Here is a 25,686-nt window from a genome sequence, read left to right as displayed (position 1 = left end):
TTTTTTGTTGCAGTACACTCGTCCTCTGAATTTGGCTACTCGCTTTATCTGCCTTATCTTGTACTGAAACTGTTATTATGTTTCACATTTATATAATTTCTGATATTCTCTCTCTTTATATTTTAATAAAAAATAATTCTATAAAAAATGTAATTAAATTGCACATAGAGCGAAGGATCAGTGTCAGAACTCGCTAATGCCTGCTGCAGTGTACTGAGTTTTAGCCACGCCCAGGATATTTGCTAGTAGCCTAGATTGTAAACTGCCTTGCAAAGTATTTTGCCTGGGAAAGCTGGGTGATGTCATTTTAGAGCTCAGCTCTGTATCACCTGTGACTTGAATGATGGACGGCCTACCAAGTCTGGTGCTGGGGATGGCATCCAGGAACTCCTTTATATATCTGCCCAGTTCCATTACACATTGTTGGTTTTACTAGTCTCTTGACACTTTTGTTCTATTTCTTCTTGCTATTTCTTTTGCTATACTGTGTATCTGACTTCTGCTACGTAAGTTGCCTAGTCTCTTGCTATTCGATTCTATGCTCCGCTGCTATTTTCTGTTTGATTACACTTGTCTGTTATCTGTTGTATGTTCCTGTGTCTTACCTATGCACTCAGTCTGGGATTGTGGACCTTAAGCAATAGGATTGTCCCTCACCAATAGTGTTTGTGAGGCTTGTTAGGTGGGTGACAGGGGTTGTGGGTGAGTTTAGGGCCTGCGCTCTTCTCTATTGCGACAGTCAGTGGGGCACATTTACTAAAAACAGTCTGCAGTTTCCCCCAGTTTCAGGAATTGTGCCACCTGCTCTTCATGAATCTGGCACTCCCTGCACTGCTCTGTCAGTGAGCACCTTTTGGTGCACCTTTAACTTTTGGGCATGCAACACACTTCTGTCAAACTTTGCGTGATAAATGTGGCGCACGCCCCGACTGTTCAGAAATTTGTGTCACGTCAGGTATAGTGCAGCTGTGACTCAAAGTCATATGTGACACATATGTGGCATGGACTCTTCCTAAATACCTGAGAAAACAGTTTGCACATAAAAGAACATGCAAAGTCCAACAGAAAACTGGCACAAGACCCTTAGTAAATGTGGGCCACTGTATTGCAGAGTCACCAACACAGCCTTTATCAGAAGGCAAGGACAAGAACTAGAGAATGTTGTCTGAAATATAACAATTGATGCATAGATATATAAACAATATAAGTAAATTACATTTCTTTTACAGAGCAAAATGCTTCTACAGAGGGCCTAGAACTGAAGGTCCACTACTAACCAAATTGCCAACATTAATAATCAATACATTTTTGTGTACATCCTGAGGATATAGGGATCTATGACTTTTATAGTATAAGAAATCCAATTTCTTACCCTACATGGTCATTTGGATTCGCAGCAGCCTCCTAATACAACGGGGGAGATTTATCAGAAGTGTCTGAGGGCAAAACTGTTTGTACTGCCCATGGAATCCGATCAGAGCTCAGTTTTCATTTTCCTACAGCTGTTTATAAAATGAAAGCTGAGCTCTGATTGGTTTCCATGGGTAACTAGAACAGTTTTACCTCAGAAACCTGTGATAAATCTCCCCCAATATCTTTTGCTACACCTTTGGCTGTCCCAGTTGCACATCCTTTGGAAATATGTGTTTGTTTCATGCTGATGTATTCTTAGTCAGCTAACACTTGGCTGATGTCTTCCGTTTTAATCTAAAAAAAATATGACAGGTTTAGAACAAAAACACTGGCTGGCAATTTTAATCCCACCTAATCACTGAGGCTCTTTCAATGTGGGGAGCCCACATATACTCTATACACGGAAAACCACAAAAGTCCTGCAGCGTTGTATAATTGAGACCAAATGTTTGCCTTTCTCAACTCTAGACACAGGAACTTATAATTAAAGTACTAAATATAATGATTTCAGCAAACCAAATGACCATGTTGTTTCCCTCCTCCTAACCTTAGCTCCTCAACCTGAATGTTTCTTTTTCTAAGTAAATAATATATACTGTGCCTGTCGGGGTCACAAACATTTAGACAACTTTATATAGTCGACAGCAGGAGGAAAAGAACAGTGAAGAATGAAGGTGTCTGTGAATATTAGATGAACATTGGCTGATCCCTCCTTTACAAATATTCGTGTGTTGAACACCTTTACCCTATACACTAAGTGCAGCACTTAGTGATCATTGTGTTTGCAGTTGGCATATAAATAAAGTTGCAGGAACTGGTTAATCAGTCAGAATAAGTAGTCCAAAAACCATTGTTTCTGTTTGTGTGCTGTCCATTGCTTCAAGGGATAGCACACAGACGAGGGAATTTACATAGGATCACACACACGGTCGTGGTTTCCACTGCCTCATGTGTGACGAGACTGTCTAGGCCACAGAATTTAGGGAAGGTCCTATTCCTGCCCGTGTTTGCAGCTTGCACCATCTTTACTGCCTTCAGAGTAGACCTCACACACCGATGAGACACGAGTCACAAACAACAGATTGTGGATCTGGGAAAGCACATGTTTTTGTGTGGGAATGGTAAAATGGATATATTTTCCACCAAGTCAGGTTGTATACAGGTTGTGGAGTCTAACAATATACAATTACCTATATGTGTCCTCATTGATGCCGAAATTGGACCTGCTAGTAGTAAGTAAAATGGCCCTGGCAGTGAGTTCCGACAATGTCTTGAGCCAAAGACTACCAGACAGAAAGAACAACCCCTGGCTGCTAAATCCATGAAAAATTGAAGGGAGGCAAGACTATTCAGTGGAATCCAATCCATTATTCATCTGCACTAGTAAGGCAAAAATCACAAAGACAACATGGTTTGGATGGAGATGATAGGAGGAAATCTACAACCTTATTTTTTGTCAACTAGAAAGCACATGACAAAAGAGATGGCCATCAAATTCTAGGGGTGTTAGGAAGGCAAAATAAATGCCACATTTATCTCACACCAGGATGAAGGTTTGTAAACCAAGCACACTTACATGCTGGTGCGTGCCCTCTGACAGGTTCTGCTCTTTTTTAGCTTCCTTTGTCTTGCTTTGAAAAAAAAGGCCTTAGAAATTATGAACCTGAAGGGCTCCGGCTCAATTAACAGCTACGGAGCATGGAGCCCCTCAGGCTCATTTGCATAATTGTTAAAACCTTTGCTGGTAAAAAAACAAAGGCATAAAAAGCTAAAAGAAGAGCAGATCCTGTCAGAAGGGGCACACACCAGTATGTCAGTGTGTTTGGTTTACAATCCTTCATCCTGGTGGTAGATGTCCTTTAAGATATAATAGTCTAGGTCCCTAATTTTAGCCTAGTAAGGATAGAAATCAACTGGACTTTAACAAAGCATTCAAAGAGAGGTTACAGAGATAAAAAGAACTACCTAGACTGTAGACTACAATATAGAATAAACAACTAAAACCCAAACCATTGTCTACACCATATGTGTAGAGAAAACCTGGCACTAAATGGCTTTGGGAGTAATTGAATGCATACAAATTAGCTAGACAATACTACCTCTGTATACATTCAATCATTGTGTAAGTCATTCAGTTGTGGCAAGTTGTCTCTATACATAAGCACAACTTTTCATGTTATCTAGATTTAAAGCTCAAGCATACAATCTCTAACACGATTTCTGATTGAACATCTCTTACCATTGCCTACACCAGGATTCTTAGTGGCTGCTGAAGAACGTCTTTTGATGCCTTCAGTGCATGGTAGGAATTTAGCTTCCTTTGAAGATATGTTATCTGGCACAAAAAACAGCATTACAGAATGATAAATGTATTGTGTGTGTATGTGGGGGGGGGGGGATTGTACCATACCACATTGATTGGTTACGAAAAATATGACTATAACCCAAAACCTGTTGCACCATCTTATCAACATTTATTTTGTGGATTGAGACTTTAAGGTGCTCATAAACGCTCCTGAAGTGGTAAAAATGGAGAAGCATTCACTGGGTGTAATTTGAACAATGGCACCCTGTCATTGTATGAAAAGAAGTGAGAGTTCTATGAAATTCCTGAACAATAGTTCATATAGTTCATATAAAAGTTGTTTTCCTGCGTGTGCCTATAAGCTTTCTGGTGGTTTTCCTTGGGTCAATGAACAGAAATGGCAAGTGTGAATTTGGCCAATATGGACTAAAGATGAAACAGTTCAATTGTTAAAAGCGAACCAGTGACTAGGAATGTCATTTTTAGCTGGTGATAGGTTCATATAGCATATTCTGATCTTACAATGCCTTTGTGAGCATTAGGAATCATTTCAGTTCTCTATAAGACTTTATTACATGGCTCCCTGCCAGCAGTGTGTGGTGAGTCCGTGGGAGGGGGAGGAGCCTGTGTCCCAGTCTACTCAATGCATTTTTCCTCTACTGCACACCATCCCCCTCCTTCCCTTGCTTGCTTAATGCACATGACAGGAAGCGGGGAGGGAGGGAGCTGCATGAGTATGGAGTACATTAAGCAACTTTGTGTCTGTTTATTAACAATCCCTCCTCCAGTTCAAAAAATTACGGCCCCCGGAAATCTGACCTAGGCTACATTCACACGATGTATGCCCGTCATACCGTAGTACAGTGGGCATACATCGGCGCGGGGGAGAGGGGATGAGCGACGCTCACCCCGCCCCTATCCATAGCGATATATGGTCGCGGCGTTGTATTACAGGGAAGGATAGGACATGTCCTATCTTTCTTCCAAACTACGGAACGGTATGGTGCTGCACGGTACCACTCCCATAGGGTGCCGTGAGCCCATTGCCGGCTATGGGGGATGTATATACGCCGTATATACATCCCCCATACGTTCATGTGAATATGGCCTAACAATTTATTTTTATACATTACACACAGATACATCCTCAGAGATTATAAATGGTCGGAGAATTGACATATAAACTATAAACAGATACCAAATTGATCAGAGACACAATGGATATAGTACTTGGTTGCAGGCCATGAGAGTCTTGCTACTGTATATACTTTCAGTGGTGTAGTAAAATAGCCCTATCCAAGGTATGATGCATGTTGAAGCCATCACAACATTTTATGTGTCAGGTTCATTTATGACCCTTCTAGGACTCTGGGGCCTGTCCTGTTGTCATTATCTGCGGTGCCATGGACCTTGTATGCTCAAAGTAGTTACAGCTGATAACCTGTTAATTAAAGAAAAACATTTGGACTGATGTATGCACTACAGTGAATTGTTAAGAGGCTGGTGAGGTCCCGGGGAGTTAATCTATTGTGTAAAATATTTTAACATTTCTTTGTAGTTCTTGTAAAATGAATGGAGGTCATTCCATCTTGATGTTTTTATGAATTTTCCACTGTGGTCTACATAGGTCTCAGAATTCTATATTAAAGGGGTATTCTCACAAAGATAAAATTCTTAAATATACTCAGGATAACAAAATAACAATTCAATGTTAATAACAAAAAGACAGCATTTCACTGATATAATTCCAACCTGTCTCTGTCGTTTCTGGTGCTTATATTTTGTTTGGATACGACCATAAACTCCTGACTATGATTGGACAGATTCCTCTGACATGCATAGCTTCTCCTGTGCTGCAGGGGGAAGGGCAGGAGGCAGAGACCACTACAGACAGTGGCACTTTCTGTCCAGCAGCATGCAGAGGAGAATGCAGCAGCTCTACAGACAAGATAAGTTTTGTATCCCAGGCAGTGTCGGACTGGCCCACCAGAGTACCAGAGGATCCTCCGGTGGGCCCTGGCTCAACCCAATACTGAACCCCAGAGGTCCATCAGAAAAGACCACAATTTGGAGGCTGGTAGAGTATATTTTCTGCGGGATAATGAAGAGTGGGCCCCCAAATTGATTTTCTCTGGTGGGCCTATGGAAACCCAGTCCTACACTGATCCCAGTGGAGGGGGGCATTGCAGTGCTGTGTGTTTTATAGGTATTATAGCACAGCTGAGTGCGTCATTGTGTCTTATATCCATCTCATGACTCTGATCTGTCTCATCTCTCTTTTTCTATGTGTCAGATGCTAGTAGAATGCCCAGAAGCTAAATAAAAGTGTAGATAAACCCTGGACCATGGTCAGCTCCAGATGTCAGTAGGCACCTGGGTGACAGAGCCTCAGAGGGCCCCTTTGCAGTGAACTCATGTGGCAGCATTAAAAATTCAGAAACTAAAACAGTCTCCTGTTCCCTAAAATATTCCCTAGTTTATATAACCCCCCTCATGTCCATGGATTCCTTAAGTTCAGCCTTATATGGGCCCTTAGGAGCTCTGGGCCCTGGAACGTGCCCAGGTATGCCAAGTGCTGGAGCCAACCCTGTCCTGGACCCTGATAGGCTAAGCACATAGTCAGCACACAGCAACCCATAGAACAGAGGAATCATGAAGTGTCTCAGCTAGTCCCCATCTATACTCTGGAATTTTGCACTGACCAGCCTAGGGAGTGATGGGAGCAAAAACAGCAATAAAACAGAGTAAAATTGTTAAGTAAAAGGGGTTAAAAATTTATATTTTATGGGAAACCCCCATTAATATTTAATAGATCAGTCACAATATCTGCAAGCATTTGATACAAATTTTTATAATAAACATTTATTTTCATATAAACATTTAACATTTAGTTGGTTACAATGCAGGGCTAATGTTGGCTTCTAATAGACCTTTGCTATGTGAAGAATGTTTTTATTATGTGATAGACATATAAAGTGCTTTCTAGGAAAACAATATGTCTTTTCATGGCCCATTTGTGACATTTGGCTGTAAACTCCACTAGAGGTGTCAATGAGACTGCTGACAGTTTCTTCTCAATTTGTTTCCTTTTATGTAAAGGGTTACAGTCCAGGGATCTGCTCAAAACACTCACAAAGGGTTTCAAAAATTCTTAATCCCTGGGATTTTTTGTGATAAATAGTTTCCAACTAGTATCAGGATTTTATTACTAAAAGGATTTCCCTCATATCATTGACCTTTATGCACATGGAGAGAAATCTCCCTGTAACTAATACAATATATATTACAAATAATGCTAAAATATCCTAAAAGCATATAAACCGAAACCTGCACCTCAAATTAAGTTGGACGAATTAATTTAAGGAAGACCATACTGTGTATAAATCATCTTGTAGTTATGGTGCTAATGTTTTAGATTGCACACAAAAAGCCTTTGTACCACTCTGAATGTATTGATCAACTATTGCAAATCAGACCAAATATATCTAAGATATATTTAGTCGGATTTGGAATAGTTGATGAATATATATATGCTTAGATAATTTTATCTTATATAATATATCTTAGATATAGATATATATATGCTTAGAAAGAATCACACAGGCACATTTGGTCTCCAAGTAAGAGTCTCTAGTATTATTTGTGGAAGGTACTCTCCTATCCCGGTACTACACTTAGTTTTCATTGTCCTATCTTAATTTGGTCATATTTGTGCTCCTGCGTAGTGACAGGATGGGCATAAAGAGTAAATTCCATATCATCTGATAGATATACACATGTACTTTTCATGGTGTTGGAGAAAGGAAAGTACACAATGGGGCTTATTTACTAAGGGTCCCTGGATCGCATTTCCGTAGGACTCCTGACATTTTCACGGATTTGCAGGGCTGTGACAGCTATTTAGCAGGGGATTGTGTCACACGTGATCGTTTTTTGGTGCAGCGGTGCTGGCATTCACGCGACAGAAATCAGGGGACAGGCCGTCGGACGATCCAACTGATTTGTACTGAGCACGGGATTTAACATTCAAATTGTGTTGCAAGACAATGCACTTACATGCACCAGGAAGAAGAAGGCGAACGCCGTCGGACCTGAGCGGGGAAGCGACACATGCAGGATATCGGGCGCATGATCTTAGTGAATCGTGGCACAGTACATTCCGGTCGGACAATGCACTTCAGGAAAACTCCGTTGGCCGGGTAAGTAAATGTGCCCCAATGGGTCACATTTATTAATAGTGAGCCACTATGTGTAGTTTGCCTCACTAATGTGTAACATGCACCAGATTATTAAAGACTGGCGCACGGTCTTCATAATCTGGCACACCCTGCATGTGCTAGTCATACTAAAACTGAGTGCACCAGTTTTGGGGTTTTTTTTGGTGCACACAAGTTAATGGGCGAGCTTCACATTTCTGTTAGACTTTCAACATAAATGTGGTGAGGTAGTGAATCGCACCGGAACGCCTGTTTAGGTGCAGAGTTTTGTATTGCGACGCAAACAGTGCAGCCACACTACAAAACTGGCGCAAATGCTTTTATGTGCAAACATCAGCAAAAATAAAGCACAATGGGGCACACTTACTAACAATAATGCAAACTGCACTAAATGCAGTGTGCCTGTGTGTAGGGCACCAGATTCAGCATTTCTGGCACACGTTCTTCAAGAAACTGGTGCCTCTGACAGAGGCAACACTTTTTTGGTGCACCTTTAACATGGGGAGTGCAACACTATTCTGTCAGACTTTGCATGTTAAATGTTGCGCATGGCCCGCAACTCCTCCTAATTTGTGAGGTGTGGTGCCTAATGCAGCTGCACCACAAGATGGTTGCGTGTGACACATATTTTGTGCAGACACCTAAATACCTGTGCAAGCAGTTTGCACTAAAAAGAACCTGCAAAGTCAGCCAGAAAAGTGGCGCACTGCCCTTAGTAAATGTGCCCCAGTGTGCTGCATCTAGGTCATGTTGATGTATCATCCGAGGTAGTAGAAAGATTCATTATTCTTGAATACCTTCACTAAAAAAATCAAGTCATATCCACGACACTAAACAACTAGCATTAAAAAACCTAGAAATGCATCTTTTGTCTATATATTGATATTTGGGTATTACATTTCTCCTGTGATATTACTAGTGAAGATTGTTAAGGGTTGTTTTCCCAGGTATGTTTTGTATGGATGTGTAGATCCACACCAGGATTAGTTCCATTTTATGTAAAATAAAGAGGGAATAAGAAGCTAAAAGTATCCTCTGTGTATCCTCTAATCCAGTGGTTCTCAACCTTTCTAATGCTGTGACCCCGCAATTCCGTTCCCCATGTTGCAGTGACCCCAAACCATGTACAAGAATATAGTATTTGCACCCAAAACACGATAAAATCGAGGCTCCGATGGCTTTAGGTGACCCCTGTGTTTTGATCGTTTGACCCCTGCCGGGGTCGTGACCCGCAGGTTGAGAACCCCTGCTCTAATCAGAGGGAAGGGTGAGACAGTTTAAGAGCCTGTGAAACTGCAACATGAAGGGGCTCTGGTAACACACCCCAGAACACTTCTGGCTCATAAGCATAATTTTAAAAGTTTATTTTAGAAGGAAGATGACCACAGTCACAGTGTCTGGATCTATGAGTAAGTGTCCCTGGTCTATCATGCTGGATTTTCATGGTAGATTGGGGCTCATTTACTATGGGTCACGCGCTGCACTTTTGTTGGACTGTGCACCGGTATTGGGGCTAAAACAGCTTGCACAGGTATTTAGGAAGTGTGTACGTTGGGATTGTTTCGCACACGACCCTTTCGTGGCGCAGCTGCGCTGGCTACATGCGACACAAATTGGGCGGCCAGACAGTTTGACTGATTCGCTCTGAGTCCAGGATTTAACTTTCAAATTGTGTCGCAAGCCCTAGCACTTAGATGCACCACTCTTTCTGACCTGAGCTGGTCGGGCGCACAATCTTAGTTAATCGCCGCACGGTACATTGTAGTCAGACAATGCACTTTCTGTGTACTCCGGTGACCCTGTAAGTAAATGTGCCCCAATGGATAAAATAAAAGGCGAAGGTTCCAGTTCCATATTCAATCACACATTATTGTAATTTCTGTGATTTGCATACTTATTTAGAGGTGGATTACTGGACTTTTTTATTTTCGATTTTTTCAGTAATTCTCATTTCAGGTGTGAATGACTGTACAAAGATTCTGTGTGTTATACATACGTTTTATAGCTAATTAACTAACTGGAATTGTAAATAATTGATTTTTCTCAGTATTGTTTATTAGGGTTATATGGGATCCAGAAACAGTGCCACTTTTGACAAAAGGCTGTGCCTGGAATTGCACATAAGACCACTCGCTTAGGCTACATTCACACGAGCGTAATACGGGGTAAGATAGGACATGTCCAATCTTTTCCCCGGGTATGGAGCACGTGTGCAACACCATACCGCTCCGTGGCCTAGGCCGGCTGTAAATACGTCCCCCAAAAGTCTTGTGAATTTGCCCTTAAAGAGGACATAGTCTAGGGGCAAGTGTAGTACAGTTATAAAACACCTGCAAAAGAAGACCCGACTTAACTGAAATCCTCTAAAACAAAGAAATATATGTAGAGAAATATATATTTATATGTAACAGAGAAGACAGATACATGCGTGATGGAATGTCTAAAAAGTTTGATAAAAAACAAAATGCTTATTCTTTTCTCATATGTGCAGTGAGAAGGGGCATTGTACATACATTACACAGTGTACAACCACTGACAAACAAGGCAGTCATCCAGCATTGCTAAATAAAGTATTGAGGACACACATGATCATAGTGATGCAGTTTACAAGGAAAAGCAGGAATTCAGCCCTTGAACAGAGTCAACCTTCATGAAGTATTAATAGTCAAGGACTGCTATCACAGAAAAGTCATTACTTTATAGATGTGATAAATCAGTTTTAAAGGGAAAGATTTATATAAATGCAGCTGGGTCTGTGGGCATCAAATTATAGAGCAGGAGGAGCTGAGCAGATTGTACATAGTGTCCTATATGCATCCGGCATGTTATTGAGCTGGAGTAGCTAAGCAAATTATACATAGTGAACTATAAGCAGGCAGCATGTTATAGAGCAGGAGGAGTTGGGCAGATTGTACATAGTGTCCTATGTGCAGACGGCATGTTATAGAGCAGGAGGAGCTGAGCAGATTGTACAGTATCCTATCTGCAGACAGCGTGTTATAGAGCAGGAGGAACTGAGCAGATTGTACAGTATCCTATCTGCAGACAGCATGTTATAGAGCAGGAGGAGCTGAGCATATTGTACATAGTGTCCTATTTGCAGGCAGCATGTCACAGAGCAGGAGAAACTGAGCAGATTGTACCTATCTTCTTATCTGCAGGTAGCATGTTATAGAGAATGAAGAGATGAGCAGATTGTACATAGTGTCCTATATGGAGGCAGCATGTTATAGAGCAGGAGGAGCTGAGCATATTGTACATAGTTTCCTATTTGCAGGCAGCATGTTATAGAGCAGGACAAGCTGAGCAGATTGTACCTATTGTCTTATCTGCAGGCAGCATGTTATAGAGCAGTGATGGCGAACCTTTTAGAGATCGAGTACCCAAACTGAGACCCAAAAACCACTAGCTTTTCCTAAAGTGCCAACACGGCAATTTAGTCAGTAACAAACTTATTGCTACCAGAATCTTTGCACTCCGATCCGACACCTTTTCACTCTTCAACAGGACCAAGCAGCACAGGATGGGTCACTTTATAATAGCAGGTCACTACTTGGACTGCCGGAGACTGCGGGAAGATGCCATGTCTGGTAAACTCTGTGCCTGGGAGACAGCCCGTGTGCCAACAGAGAGGCCTCTGAGTGCCATCTCCGGCACCAGTGCCATAGGTTCGCCAACACTGTTATAGAGAATGAAGAGATGAGCAGATTGTACATAGTGCCCTATATGGATGCAGCATGTTATATAGCAGGAGGATTTGAGCAGATTGTACCTAGTATCCTATTTGCAGGTAGCATGTTACAGAGCAGGAGGAGCTGATCAGATTGTACATAATGTACTATCTGCAGACAGCATATAATAGGTTAACAAATATCATTAAAAGCACAATACCGCTCTGGGGAGCACTTGGATTATGTTCCAGCGTAAAGACATGGATCATGCGAGATTGGCTTTTATGATAAGGTCTTTTTTAACAGATATTCTGTAAGGATGATAAATATAAAAGCTGGACTTTTATCAAACAGTGTTAAGCTATGTGTGTGTACCATTCCTAATAGCAATACAAAGGGTGACGGGGAATTGTCTATGAGCGGAGTAACAGCACAACTGGAATCTTTATGGATGTTTATGCACTTATACAAAAGAAAACTTGTGGATCTGATGTGGATAACATATCACCTCAAGGAAAGTTTTTGGGTCCTGTGTTTGAAGCCATGGATACATACGGATACAGGGCCGGATTAAAGGAGGGGCTCCTGGGGCTCGAGCCCTGGGGCCCCCACCACTTTCACTTTTTAAGGGGCCCCCAACAGTTTCCGCAACGCACATAGGAGTCTAGGATGTTAGCTGCGTTAGTGAGACACAGCTGCCTTCACTGGGGGAGATCGCTAAGATCAATATTTTCTGCTGGGGTCAGGCGGCTACATTCTACAGGAGGCTGGTGGCTGTATACTACAGGGGGCTAGTGGCTGTATACTACAGGGGTCTGGCAGGCTATATACTGCAGGGGTCTGGTAGGCTATATACTACAGGGGTCTGGCAGGCTATATACCTCCAAAAACATTGTTGAAGGGGCCCCCACCACCCTTAATCCGGCCCTGTATGGACAGCATGTAAAAAAGCAAGAGCTGAGCAGATTGTACATACAGTAGTGTCCTATCTTTAGGTAGCATGTTATGGAGCATGAGGAGCTGAGCAGATTGTACATAGAGTCCTATCTTTGGACAGCATGTTCTATAGCAGGAGGAGCTGAGCAGATTGCAAACAGTGTCCTATCTGCAGGCAGCATGTTATAGAGCAGGATGAGCTGAGCAGATTGCAAACAGTGTCCTATCTGCAGGCAGCATATTATAGAGCAGGAGGACCTGAACAGATTTTACATAGTATCCTATCTGCAGGCAGCATGTTCTATAGCAGTAGGAGCTAAGCAAACTGTGCATAGCATCCTATCTTAAGGCAACATGTTATAGAGCAGGAGGATCTGAGCAAACTGTACATAGTGCCCTATTTGCAGGTAGCATGAGCAGAGCATGAGCAGGAGTAGCTGAGCAGATAGTACAGTGTCCTATATGAGCCATCTCCACTGCTGTGTTTGAGCCGTCCTGTTGCCTTTGATATATTGCCTGGACGTCCACCCCTTGGCTTTGAAATAAATGGGCAGACATCATTTCCTAATCACTCACATGCTGCAGTTTGTCAATGTCCTTAGCCAAGGCATGAGCTGAATGATGCTGTTTCTCTTTTCTTGGGAAACCTTTCACTTGTGAGTCTGTATTAACTAAGCATTTGCCAAAAATAAATAAGTCAAATGTATGTATGAGACAATTGTTCCTATAATGATGGTAGTCTAATGATCAAAGCTGTAGTGGATGGTGAGATATGGAGCCTGAAAGTCACAAGTTCAAGCATTGTTACCCTTCTGCATATCACAGGCTGAGCTCTCTCCATACACGCCTGTCACTGATTGGGTCGGTCCTTGCCGCCTAACTGAGCTCCCTGTGACGTCATCAGAGGGCGCTGATCGGTTGCCATGGAAGGTCATAGAGACTTGTGGGCCTGCCAGGGATAGTGATCTCTAATAACCCACCAATGACATATGACCCATATAAAAATAAACAGTAAAAATCATAAACATGCTAGGTATGCCGGTTCTATCAAAATATAAAAAAGATTATTCATGATAATGGGATAGTTGGGATAATAAACTACAAACACCATTCCGCTCAGTTAAGGTTTATTTTATTGTTGGAGGTGGGGGAGTTTGTCTTATTTTAGGAATATACCGTATATACTCGTGTATAAGCCGAGTTTTTCAGCACAAAAAACTGTGCTGAAAAACGCCCCATCGCTTATACGCGAGTCACAACGAGTTAAAAAATACTTAAAAAATAATAAACTTACCGTATATAAGTCTAAGCCGACCCGAGTATAAGCCGAGACCCCTAATTTTACCACCAAAACTGGGAAAACCTATTGACTCGAGTATAAGCCGAGGGTGGGAAAAGGATTGGTCACAGACCCCCCCCCCAGTATATAGCCAGCCTGCCCCCAGTAGTATACAGCCATCCCAGCCTGCCCCCAGTAGTATACAGCCACCCCAGCCTGCCCCCAGTAGTATACAGCCACCCCAGCCTGCCCCCAGTAGTATACAGCCACCCCAGCCTGCCACCAGTAGTATACAGCACTGCCCAGCTTGCCCCCAGTAGTATACAGCACTGCCCAGCTTACCCCCAGTAGTATACAGCACTGCCCAGCTTGCCCCCAGTAGTATACAGCACTGCCCAGCTTGCCCCCAGTAGTATACAGCACTGTCCAGCTTGCCCCAGTTGTATACAGCACAGCCCAGCATGCCCCCAGTTGTATACAGCACAGCCCAGCCTGCCCCCAGTAGTATACAGCACTGCCCAGCCTGCCCCTAGTAGTATACAGAACAGCCCAGCCTGCCCCCAGTAGTATACAGTCCAGCCCAGCATTAAAAAAAAAAAAAAAACTTATATACTCACCCTCCGGTGGCCCCGATCTGCAGCGCTGCTCCCCCGATGTCCGCGCGGGTCCTCTTCTGACTTCCGCTCCCGTCCTCTGTACATTGTGCTGGGCGCCGCTATTGCAAGACAGCAATGGCGGCGCCCAGCGCGATGTACAGAAGGCAAAGGAGGCGGAAGCCAGAAGAGGACCTCGGGGGAGCAGCGCTGCAGAAAAGGACATTGGGGGAGCAGCGCTGCAGATCGGGGCCACCAAAGGGTGAGTATATACCGTATATACTCGTGTATAAGCCGAGTTTTTCGGCACAAAAAAACGTGCTGAAAAACGCCCCATCGGCTTATACACGAGTCACAACGAGTTAAAAAATACTTAAAAAATAATAAACTTATATACTCACCCTTTGGTGGCCCCGATCTACAGCGCTGCTCCCCCGATGTCCTCTTCTGGCTCCCCCAATGTCCTCTTCTGCAGCGCCGCTCCCCCGATGTCCTCTTCTGCCTTCTGTACATCGCGCTGGGAGACAGCAATTGCGGCGCCCAGCGCAATGTACAGAGGACGGGCGCGGAAGCCAGAAGAGGACCCGCGCGGACATGGGGGGAGCAGCGCTGCAGATCGGGGCCACCGGAGGGTGAGTATATAAGTTTATTATTTTTTTTTTAATGCTGGGCTGGGCTGTATACTACTGGGGGCAGGCTGGGCTGTGCTGTATATTACTGGGGGCAGGCTGGGCAGTGCTGTATACTACTGGGGGCAGGCTGGGCTGTGCTGTATACTACTGGGGGCAAGCTGGGCAGTGCTGTATACTACTGGGGGCAAGCTGGGCTGGCTGTATAATACTGGGGGCAAGCTGGGCAGTGCTGTATACTACTGGGGGCAGGCTGGGGTGGCTGTATACTTCTGGGGGCATGCTGGGATGGCTGTATACTACTGGGGGCAGGCTGTATACTACAGGGGGCTGGCTGGCTATATACTGGGGGGGGGGGGCTGTGACCAATCCATTTCCCACCCTCGGCTTATACTCGAGTCAATAGGTTTTCCCAGTTTTGGTGGTAAAATTAGGGGTCTCGAGTATATACAGTAATTATTACAGTTTAACAATAATTCAGTCCTGTTGGCCTTGCAATATTTTCATAATTTCTAACGCAGACAAATCAAATGAATGACTTGCATTTGGTCATAACAAGTCCTTGATATCTCTGGCCTTCTATATTTTTATCTGTAAGAGATAGTGGTCATACATCATCAATGTCTTTACATTACAAAGGCTTTTGGTTAAAGGGGAGGTATCACCAGAAAATGTTTTTATGTTAAGCACTAGTACTAGATCCTAAAATTTTTACTCTGTCCTCTGGGCTTAATTATAGAATGACAATAGATTATATTACAGCTTACATAGCCCATGCAGAAGGGTATTGTCTTTCTACTGACTTCTCTTATATTAAGATTTCTGTAAGTATCACATACTGGCATTTCATAATATGGCAGTACATCATGATTTGCATAGTAATGATGATAATGTCAGGTTTAAACGTCAGATATGGCTGCTTTTAAGTGTCTGTATTTCATACTATCTAGTTGTATTCAGCCAAGCTTCAGGAATAAATTGCTCCTCCCATGTGACTTGTAGGTGACAATATTTCCATAATAAAAAGAATATGTTTTTGAAACTAAAAAGCAAAACCTGTATTTTCCTACCAGAATGTGGCCCCTTCAATTCAGGTCTTCTAAACAGCTGTTCGCAGGTGCTTTGGATCCTTTTTCACTTTAATATATATAATACATATAATGTTAAGGTGATCTGTACCTTAAGGTACAGACCAGGAGACTAGGGGCTACCTTACTCTGGATATGAAGTATGTGGACCTTGTACATTATTTATGTCAATTCAAAGAAATCTTTACCCTTATATTCCCACTCCAGCTTAATACCTTTACACAGTGGTGGCAAACCTATGACATGGGTGCCAGAGGTGGCACTCAGAGCCCTTTCTGTGGGCACCCAGACCTTCACCCCAGCAGAGTTTGCCAGAGAGGACTCAAGGTTTCCTCCTGTGGTCCAAGACAGCGAGGACGTGCCATGCTCAGTGCTATTTTAAAGTGACACATCATTGGCTGCCAGGACTACATGAGGAGCAAGAAGGTTTGATCAGATGTGGATTATCATTAGAGCTCCTGCTCTGGGTCCTGATTCTTCCTCTTCAGGAGACCCTGGAGGGAAGATACAATCCATCTTCTTTTTATTGTATTGACGTCCTCAGGACAGCAATACGATTGAAACCTGTGATAGAGCAGGGGTCAATAAATTACTGCTTAAATTGTCATGTTGGCACTTTTCAACATATAAGTGGGATTTAGTTGTAGTTGGGCACTCTGTCTGTAAAAGGTTCACCATCACTGTCTGTACAGCATTCAGTAAGATGTGTCAGAATAAGATATTTAATACCTAAAAACATGTAGGCTTTTGCTTTTCTTCTCACCATTGTAAGGGACACTCAGGGTCGGCTCCAAGTTTCAGTAGGCCCCCTTGCAGTGACCTCGCGTGGCGGCATTAAAAAAATGAGAAACTATAAAAGTCTCCAGTTTCCTAAAATATTCACTAGTTTATCAACCTAAAAAAACCTAGTATATGAAAAAAGGAAACCTGCACAGCTCAATACATCCAAATACTATCCATAGTGTAGACACAAAAATAGCTACTGATCCATTAGAAAAAAGACAAAAGGAAGTGTGTATAAAGGCCAACCTAATACCCTTATGGTTATTATTCCTTATGTACAGCCTTATGTGGGCCCCCCACCAGGTATGCCTAGTGCTGGCGCCGGCCCTGGGGACACTATAAGGTGAAAGTGCTAAGGAGGACCTGATATCTAACACTTCATGTAGCACACAGTTCTAATACGATATTTAATTGTTGAATTAACTCAATGGGGCACATTTACTTACCCGGTCCATTCGGGATCCAGCGGCGCCTTCTCTGCGGTGTATTCGGGTCCGGCCGGGATTCACTAAGGCAGTTCCTCCGCCGTCCACCAGGTGGCGCTGCTGCGCTGAAGAGCATCGGAACGCACTTGAATACACCGAGGCCGGCTGAGTGAAGGTAAGTGCAAGCACCGCAACAGTTTTTAAATGCGGTGGTTTTTCTGAATACGTCGGGTTTTCGTTCGACCACGCCCCCGATTTCCGTCGCGCGCATGCCGGTGCCGATGCGCCACAATCCGATCGCATGCGCCAAAATCCCGGGGCAATACAGGGAAAATCGACGCAAATCGGAAATATTCGGGTAACACGTCGGGAAAACGCGAATCGGGCCCTTAGTAAATGACCCCCAATATCTTGGTGAGAGAGGTAAAGAAGAACCCCAAGAACACTGTGGCTGAGCTCCAGAGATGCAGTAGAGAGATGGGAGAAAGCTCCAAAAAGTCATCTATCTAAAGTATCTCCTTGGTTCAAGACATATGAAAGCCTGCATACAGTTTGCAAAAAAACACATGAAGGACACCCAGACTATGAAAAGGTTCTCTTGTCTCATGAGACAGAGATTGAACTTTTTGGTGTTAATTTGGTAGATGTGGAGAAAACCAGGCACTGCTCACCACCTGCCAAACACAATACCGACAATGACACATGGTGGTGGCAGCATCATGCTGTAGAGGTGTTTTTCAGCTGTAGGGACAGGACGACTGGATGAATGCAGCCAAGTGCATAGATATCCTGGATGAAAACCTCTTCATGAGTGCTCTGGACCTCAGACTGGGCCAAAGGTTCACCTGCCAACAACACAGTTAAAATAACAAAGTAGTGACTTCAGGACAACTCTGTGACCATTCTTGTTTTGTCTGAGTGTATATAAATGAGCAAAAAAAGACAACTTTTTAGGTCTTACCAATTGGCTGTAATTAAACAAAGAGTAAAACATTTAAATGGGTCTGAACACATGAGTGAACTTCTGTCCAATGCAGCAGAAATCTTAGAGATAAAAGCAGATACGTTTATACAAAGTTAAGGAATTTAATTGTGATACAATTTATATAGAAATTTTGTACCACAAAACCAGGCACGAAAGATCTGTGGAGATAAGGGGTGACTTTAATTTAGTTTATCAGGAAGAACATGGCGACAATGTTTTTCTTTATGTTATGCAGACTCAATAAGATAACACAGATTCGTGTAATTAGAGTGTACCTTTATTTAAACATAGGTACTACATGGTGCAGCAGATGCAAGGCAAGCAATCTTCTTGCAAAAGTCAAATCATTAAACAATCAAATTTTTTAACTGCATCACATTTCCAGATGGAAACAAGTTTCTAGTGCAAACAATCAAAAAAAAGCAAAATAATCACATCTGTTTGTACACATGGTCAACTTATGTGACCAGCACAATATGCCAAACAGACCAGCAAGAACTGCCGATACATCTCGGTCTAAATGGGTTTAAAATCTTATTTCCGTGGCATCTGTATCCATACTAAATAAAGTGTCAACACTCACAAAGGACAACGTTCTTATCGGAGAATCTTCTCTGCAGATCCAACATCCTAAAGAGAAACAAGACTACCATACAAAGACTGGGGACTATGAAGGACTTAATGTCAGGGCAGGTACATATCAGAGTTAAAATAATTTTTCCAGACGTCAACAAAATTTGTGGTACTTTTCTTCAATACAGCACATTTCAATATAAGCAAAATAAAACAATTTAGGAAAATAAGACATACATGCACATACGCGAAAGCTTGAAATAAAAAAGCCCAAATATTGTCCTTTCCATGCTCATTGGAGATCATGATGGTGTTGCCCATGAGAACCAATAAATTCCTTACTTCACAATTTTTACCTTTTGTTCTGATGTCAGAATATTAATGGTTCAACATACCTACAATAAACATGCCACATCTTGAACATAGTAGGTGATAAGTTCAGTAATAATCTTACATCATCTTTAAAAGTGGTGGGAAACAAATGTTGCTAATGTTGGTTAAAGTAAATCTACCAGTAGCTGTAAAGCAAACTACACAGAAAATACTCACCTCTGCTCCTGTTCATCTTGATCCTGGCAGTGTTCTCCGCTAGTCTTGACATGCCGTGGTCACCTTCAAAAGGAGACTTATAAAAAGCAGCCAGGAGCACCGGACATCCCATCCCCACACTCCGGGCTGCTTTTTATAACTCTCCTTCTTAGGTGATCACGGCATGTCAAGACTAGCGGAGAACACCGCCAGGATCAAGATGAACAGGAGCTGAGGTGAGTATTTTCAGTGTAGTTTGCTAATTATACATGCCTCCTACGTGATAGATGCCACCCTCTTGCATGTTGGAGAGAAAAGTGATGTCCTGCTGGAGGCGTGCATAATCAGCAGCCAGTTACGTTGGACATCGTGCCCCTGGCGTGTCAAGATTAGCAAAAACCCCTGCTGCAATCAACATGAAGAGAAGCGTAGGTAAGTATTTTCTGTGTAATTTGTCTTACAGCTACTGGTAGATTTACTTTAATGGCTAGTACTAAACACCCCTTTCTCAATTTGTTAGCCACAGATGGATCTAATAACAATATAAATATTATAGAAACTAATAACATAATGTTATAGAGCAGGAGGGGCGAAGAAGACATAAAGTGGAAACGGATTCAGCACAACTTGTGACTTTCATAAAAATCCCTGATCATTCATAGCGTAGAAGTCCACCAGGTGGTTGTCTTTCTGTATGAGCATACACACAGAGATATCCGTCAATTATTTGGTAGGACCGAATGCATAAAAAGAGCAGAGATTTTTAATAAAGAAGTAACTAGGTACACAGGAACTTTCCCGGTAGATGTGAAGGACTTCCTAGTTGTCCATTTCTTATTAGATCTTGCCAGAAATATCAGCATAAATAGACATCAGTGAAATGGAAACAAAGGTGGAACTCTCCTAATAAACGTGTATTACTACTAAGTGCTAAATAAAATCTATAATTAAATAATGTGACAACTAAAAAAGTCACAACTAAAATATTCATATCAGTAACTTTAATGAAAGAACTCCAGTGTGCTTTTCTCACCAGTAGTTTATAACACATTTCTCACACAACAGGCAAATATTTTACTCAAGAACCAAATTCTTAGTTTGTAATGAAATGAAGTTATTGTACATTATTCAAATGTATTAGTATATGGTCATGTTCCATTTTATAGTCAGCATTTAGTGCAAATACACAGTAGAAAAATGAATATGCCTAGCTTTTGTTCACTCCCCATAAGATAACACTACGTTGTGAGACACTGCAAGTACTTTGATTTTATAAAGGTTTTTCTCATTTTCATCGCTGCTATTCCATCTCTATGCTCCAGAACTGGCAAACAGACACATAGAAACTAACTGCATAAGAAAACATAGGAACTTTTTTAACAGTCAAAGCTAAACTTAGATTCTTCTACACTGAAGACGTAACTGATGCTGATAATAAGTATCTGTCAATATATAAAAGGAGTAAATAAACTAAACTGTAATCAGTTCTTTTTATATAGCAGACTAAATACAAGAAATGTCTGGTAAATGTAGGGTTTTTGACCTCATGACTCCGGTACCAAGTGTTCAACTTATCAACAGGAAGAATGAGGGTCCAGCCCTAAGATCAGAAGAAAGTGGGTTCTCTATTCCCCATACATATGGATCAGCAGATGATCAGCGAATGGAGCTCCATACATCTTTATGGAAATGCTGAAGATAGCAGAGCACTAGTCTTCTGATCATCGAGGGAACATAGACAGTTGCCACCTATACCGTGGATAGCAAATAAGTTGAAAACTTTTAAAGGGGAGCGAAATAACCATCAGATTGCTGTAGTGGTTGCCTTATTGCTTCAAGCATTACACTGTGTATATATATATATATTGACAAAGACCCTGTGCAGCAGAGGAGTTAATTGGGGCCTTCCATTAGGTTTTGTATTCTCACTTAGAAAGCAAAGGAAAAGAGATATAGGCCCTTATAATTTATGTGCACAAGACCTATGGATTAAAGACATTTTCCAAAGCATAAGCCATCAATATCTGATAGATGGGGATCCATCACTCTAGAACCCCCACAGATCAACATGGAAACTAAGAAGACAGCTCTGTACAAGTGGCTGAACTGTCAGAAGCTTCCTGTTCCAGTCTCTGTATATCAGCCACTAAGAACAGCTGATCAATGGGAGTGGAAGATGTACCCTCACAAATCTAATATTAAAGGGGTTGTGTCTTTAACTATAATAATACCCAATCCAGAGGATAGGGGATATATATCAGATTGCAGGCGTCTCAAGTGTTGGACCACTCACAATAGTCAGAACAGGGGACCACAAGTGCCCCATGTCTGCTTTGGGCTTCAAGGTTTGGTCTGTTCTGTTAAGTGACTATCCTGTGCTCCATTGACTAGTAAGGGATTTCCAGATCGGCAAACAGCACAGAGGAAATTTAGTGTTCTTGTGCTAAGGGGAACTTTCTCCTTCCCCCCTTTCTGCTGACTGCAGGGCGACTAAGTGGTGGAGAGGGGATAAATATAGTTAATGACACAACCCCATATAGTTAAAGACACAACCCCTTCATGGACATAATCTAAGAATGAATTATCAATATTTTATGTTTCAAAATATAGATGGAATCTGTGGGATTTCTATGCCTTCTACTTAGGCTCGACAACTCTGCTTGCAACCAGGAAGCAATTCAATCTCATTTGGAAGCACTGGATGCTTAACTTGTATAAAGTGTGCAATACAATACTAAATCATAGCACCACAGAATAGAAGAACGGGGGAACAACAGCATGGCTGGACGTATGTTATATAAGGCGTACACACGTTGCATATCACCTGTATTTATTGTATTAGGGTCTGACTGCCCAGGCCAGGCATGAGAAGGAGAGGGGGAGAACACCGCCCACCCCTCCCCTCTCCATAGGGAGGAGTGCAGCAAGCTCTATCTTTTTCCTGTCGACGGCAAAGTGGGCAATACATCCATTCATAAGGATAGAAGTATTGCCCATTGAAATTAATGTGGCTGTATGCTACCTGTACCGAAACAATGTGGTCGGGTAGCATACAACCAGAAAAATCCGGCTATATGCAAGGGGCCTAAATCTGTGAAAAATCTGCAAGAAATTTATGCCATTTGCTTTTAAGAAGGGATGTAAAAATTACAAAAATGCAGTAAAGTCAACATGATGCCTTATATCTGCAGAATATGTTCCTCACTACAAATAGCTATTAAGGCCGCTGTCACATTAGTCCATGATCACAGATGGGTGGAGTGTCGTGCCACGGACTGATCGCTCTGCTGTGGACTGACCTGCATAATATTGATACATAATGCAAGTAGATCCTGTTTCCCCAATATGCAGCAGAGCCAACAGTGTCAGCTCTGCTGCATATTGCAGAAACAAGAACAATAGTTCAGTCCCCAGCACAGTGATCAGTCCGTGGCACGGCACTTCTCACATCCGTGATCATGCACCAATGTGAAACCGGCCTAAATCTCACAACAAATGCAGTGAAGTTTGTTATTTTGCTGGAAAGGCATGAAAATATATGGCACTAGCTCAGATTTTTAACAGTTTTGCCAATTTAATTGCACACATTTCTAACTTTGCCAAATGTATTAAATTAATTTTAAAGCCTCGTTCACATCTTTGTCACAAAATGTATGGAAATGATGGTCACACAAACCTGATGGAGCCCATTATTGTAAATAGGGTCTGGTGGTTTCTGTCAAATGATGGATCCAGCAATGGAAATGCAAACACAGATGTGAACTCTGACAAAGGTGCAGTTATTACGCATTATACATATGATTCAGCCCAAAAAAGCTTACAAGCCAAGGCCTTGTAAATAAGACCAGCCTCTTGAAGTTAGGAGGCGGGAATCAGACATGCATTTCTTTTGAGACAGACGCAAAAATGAATAAAATGAGGAATTTTATCTTTTTAGATTCACTTCTTTGACACATGGAAGATTTATCATAAGCCTCTGACAACAGAACAGTTCTAGTTGCCCATGATAACCAATCAGAGCGCACCTTATAATTTCCCACAGCTGTTTATAAAATGGAAGATGTGTTCTGATTGGTTGCCATACGCAACTTTAAGTTGCCCTTAGAGGCTTCTGATAAATCTCAATTTATATGTGTGATTCTAGCCTAAGGTCGTCATAAACCAAACCATGCTATTGGTTATCTATTAGTTGCTTGCCAGTGCTATAATCCCAAAGGGCTGTATAGTGAATGACTACAAACAGTATTTCTCTATGTATACGGATATTATACATACAATTCTTAAAATACTAGGGGTCTAATAACACAGAAATAAAAAAAAAAAATCACATTCTTTAGGTTCAGTGCATTAAAGCAGCTTATAGCTTGCTAACAATCTCCAAGCTGACTTTTCAATAAAAAGAAAGAAAAAATAAAAACACATAACACAATACACAATTAAAGTAACATCAAACCAATTCATAATAAAAAATTATTTTTTAAATTCACTCTTTTTTTTTTCTTCTTCAAACTTAAATAGTATCTTAAATTGCCAAGTTACACTTGAACTAATCCTTCGGAAGATTATCTACAGGGTATAATTTAAGGTGTTGACCATGTCCACATGCAGCAGGTGCTAAGCCTAATATGCTTCATGCAGCGTGGAAGAGCTTGATCTAGACATTGCTCAGGAACTGCTTTTCTTCCATATACTGTAAAACACCCATCTGGAGGAGAACATTTATTAAGGAAAACCAAGGATGAGATTAAACAGACGCAGACAGATAAAGTGCACAGGGTCATGTACATTCCAATAGGGAAGACAATTCTAGCTAATGCTAAGAGGATATTGTGTGCTCCCCTAGAATTACAGAGAAATGACAACATTCTGTAACTCCCATCCGCAGATGTAGAGATCTATGAATTAAGCTAATGCACTAATGTGATGAAAAGCAGAACCACAACCAGAGTTTTCCAGAAGAATATATAAGATAGCAACCTAGCTATAGGATATGAAGAGGTTGCAGATGTAAATGGACCTCGACTTTAGAAGAATCCAATGGTGTCATGTAACAGGAGCAGAATCAGGACAAGTTTGTTGTGTTTTTTGCTACATACTTCTGCAAAATAATACTTAGTCATAGTCATAGTTTATACGGTTGAAAAAAGACACATACCCATCAAGTTCAACCAAGGAAGGGAAGGGATTGGATGAGGAAGATATTTATGGGAAACAATTCTATATAACATAACCATCAATGTTATTTAGGTGTAAAAAGGCATCTAGACCCTTCTTAAAGCTCTCTCCTGTCTCTGCTGTGACCAGCACCTGAGGCAGGCTATTCCACAGATTGACAGATTGCTGGTGATTAAATCTTCCAAACCGAGACAGTGACCCCTCGTCTTTTGATTTGATTTAACCTGAAACAGCTTACCACCATATTTTTGTATGGACCATTCATATATCCTTTATAAACTTTATAAGCCCCTTAAAATATAGAAATATGTTTGGTGCCTAATTTGTTATCAGGCCCTGTTCTAACCACAAGTGTATTGCATGCCATTTGTGTGCAGTGTGACTCTAGGCACATCTCCAAATTGACACTTTTAAGTAACCCTCCAAATCACAGCTATATATACCCCCCACAGCCCAATTCCATTGATCAAGTCTATTCCTCGTGATTTTCATATTTTCTCCTCTTGCTTTACTTCCCTCTCTGATTTGCTATCAATGCCATGATGCTCCAGCACAGCATCACATATGCAGGACCATCAGAGACAGGACCATCTATGCTAGCTTGGTGTAAACTTTGATTGTCCTCCTTATCTATAGTCTTCTTAATAAGGCCCAGTCCACATCTCTATTAGGTCTTTTGAATCTGTTATTGTGAGCCAAAACCCAGTGTGGTGGAAGCCACAGAACAGGTTCAAGTCTTTCCAGCGACTATACATACGTAAGAAATAATAGAAAGACTGCGCCCGTTTAGACCTAATAGAGATGGAAAATGGCCCCAAGCTACAATCCCATAATAAAGGACTTTTCGTCATGCCAGTGACTCCTTTAACAAGATCAAAGTACCTTTTCTACATAATGCGGAATCTCATGGTGGGTATCAGTTCATGGACCTTAAATCCTCATGACATGTTCCCTTCAACTGCAGCCGAGACCATAAAAGGATTAACATCCAAACTACAGTATACTAGGAAGTCTTATAACTCAGAGCACCGCAAACACTTACTGCTGACTTAGGACTGGATTTTTTCATGTGGTATCTATTCAGTT

The 25,686-nt window shown here is 41.8% G+C and overlaps 1 protein-coding gene across 1 annotated transcript in view; it reads right to left on the bottom strand.

The window, feature by feature from the left end:
• Window positions 1–18,583: 18,583 nt before the first annotated feature.
• SMS (spermine synthase) overlaps window positions 18,584–25,686 on the bottom strand; it is a 103,684-nt gene continuing 96,581 nt past the window's right edge. The window contains exon 11 of the mRNA XM_072137985.1: window positions 18,584–24,130. Coding sequence (XP_071994086.1) covers window positions 24,091–24,130 — 40 coding nt within the window. The 3' untranslated portion in view covers window positions 18,584–24,090. The remainder of the gene's footprint in view (window positions 24,131–25,686) is intronic.

The sequence above is a fragment of the Engystomops pustulosus genome, chromosome 2 (assembly GCF_040894005.1).
Source record: "Engystomops pustulosus chromosome 2, aEngPut4.maternal, whole genome shotgun sequence".
NCBI lineage: Eukaryota > Metazoa > Chordata > Amphibia > Anura > Leptodactylidae > Engystomops > Engystomops pustulosus.
Note: the sequence above shows the minus strand (reverse complement) of the source record. Positions and strands in the feature narration are given on the sequence as shown.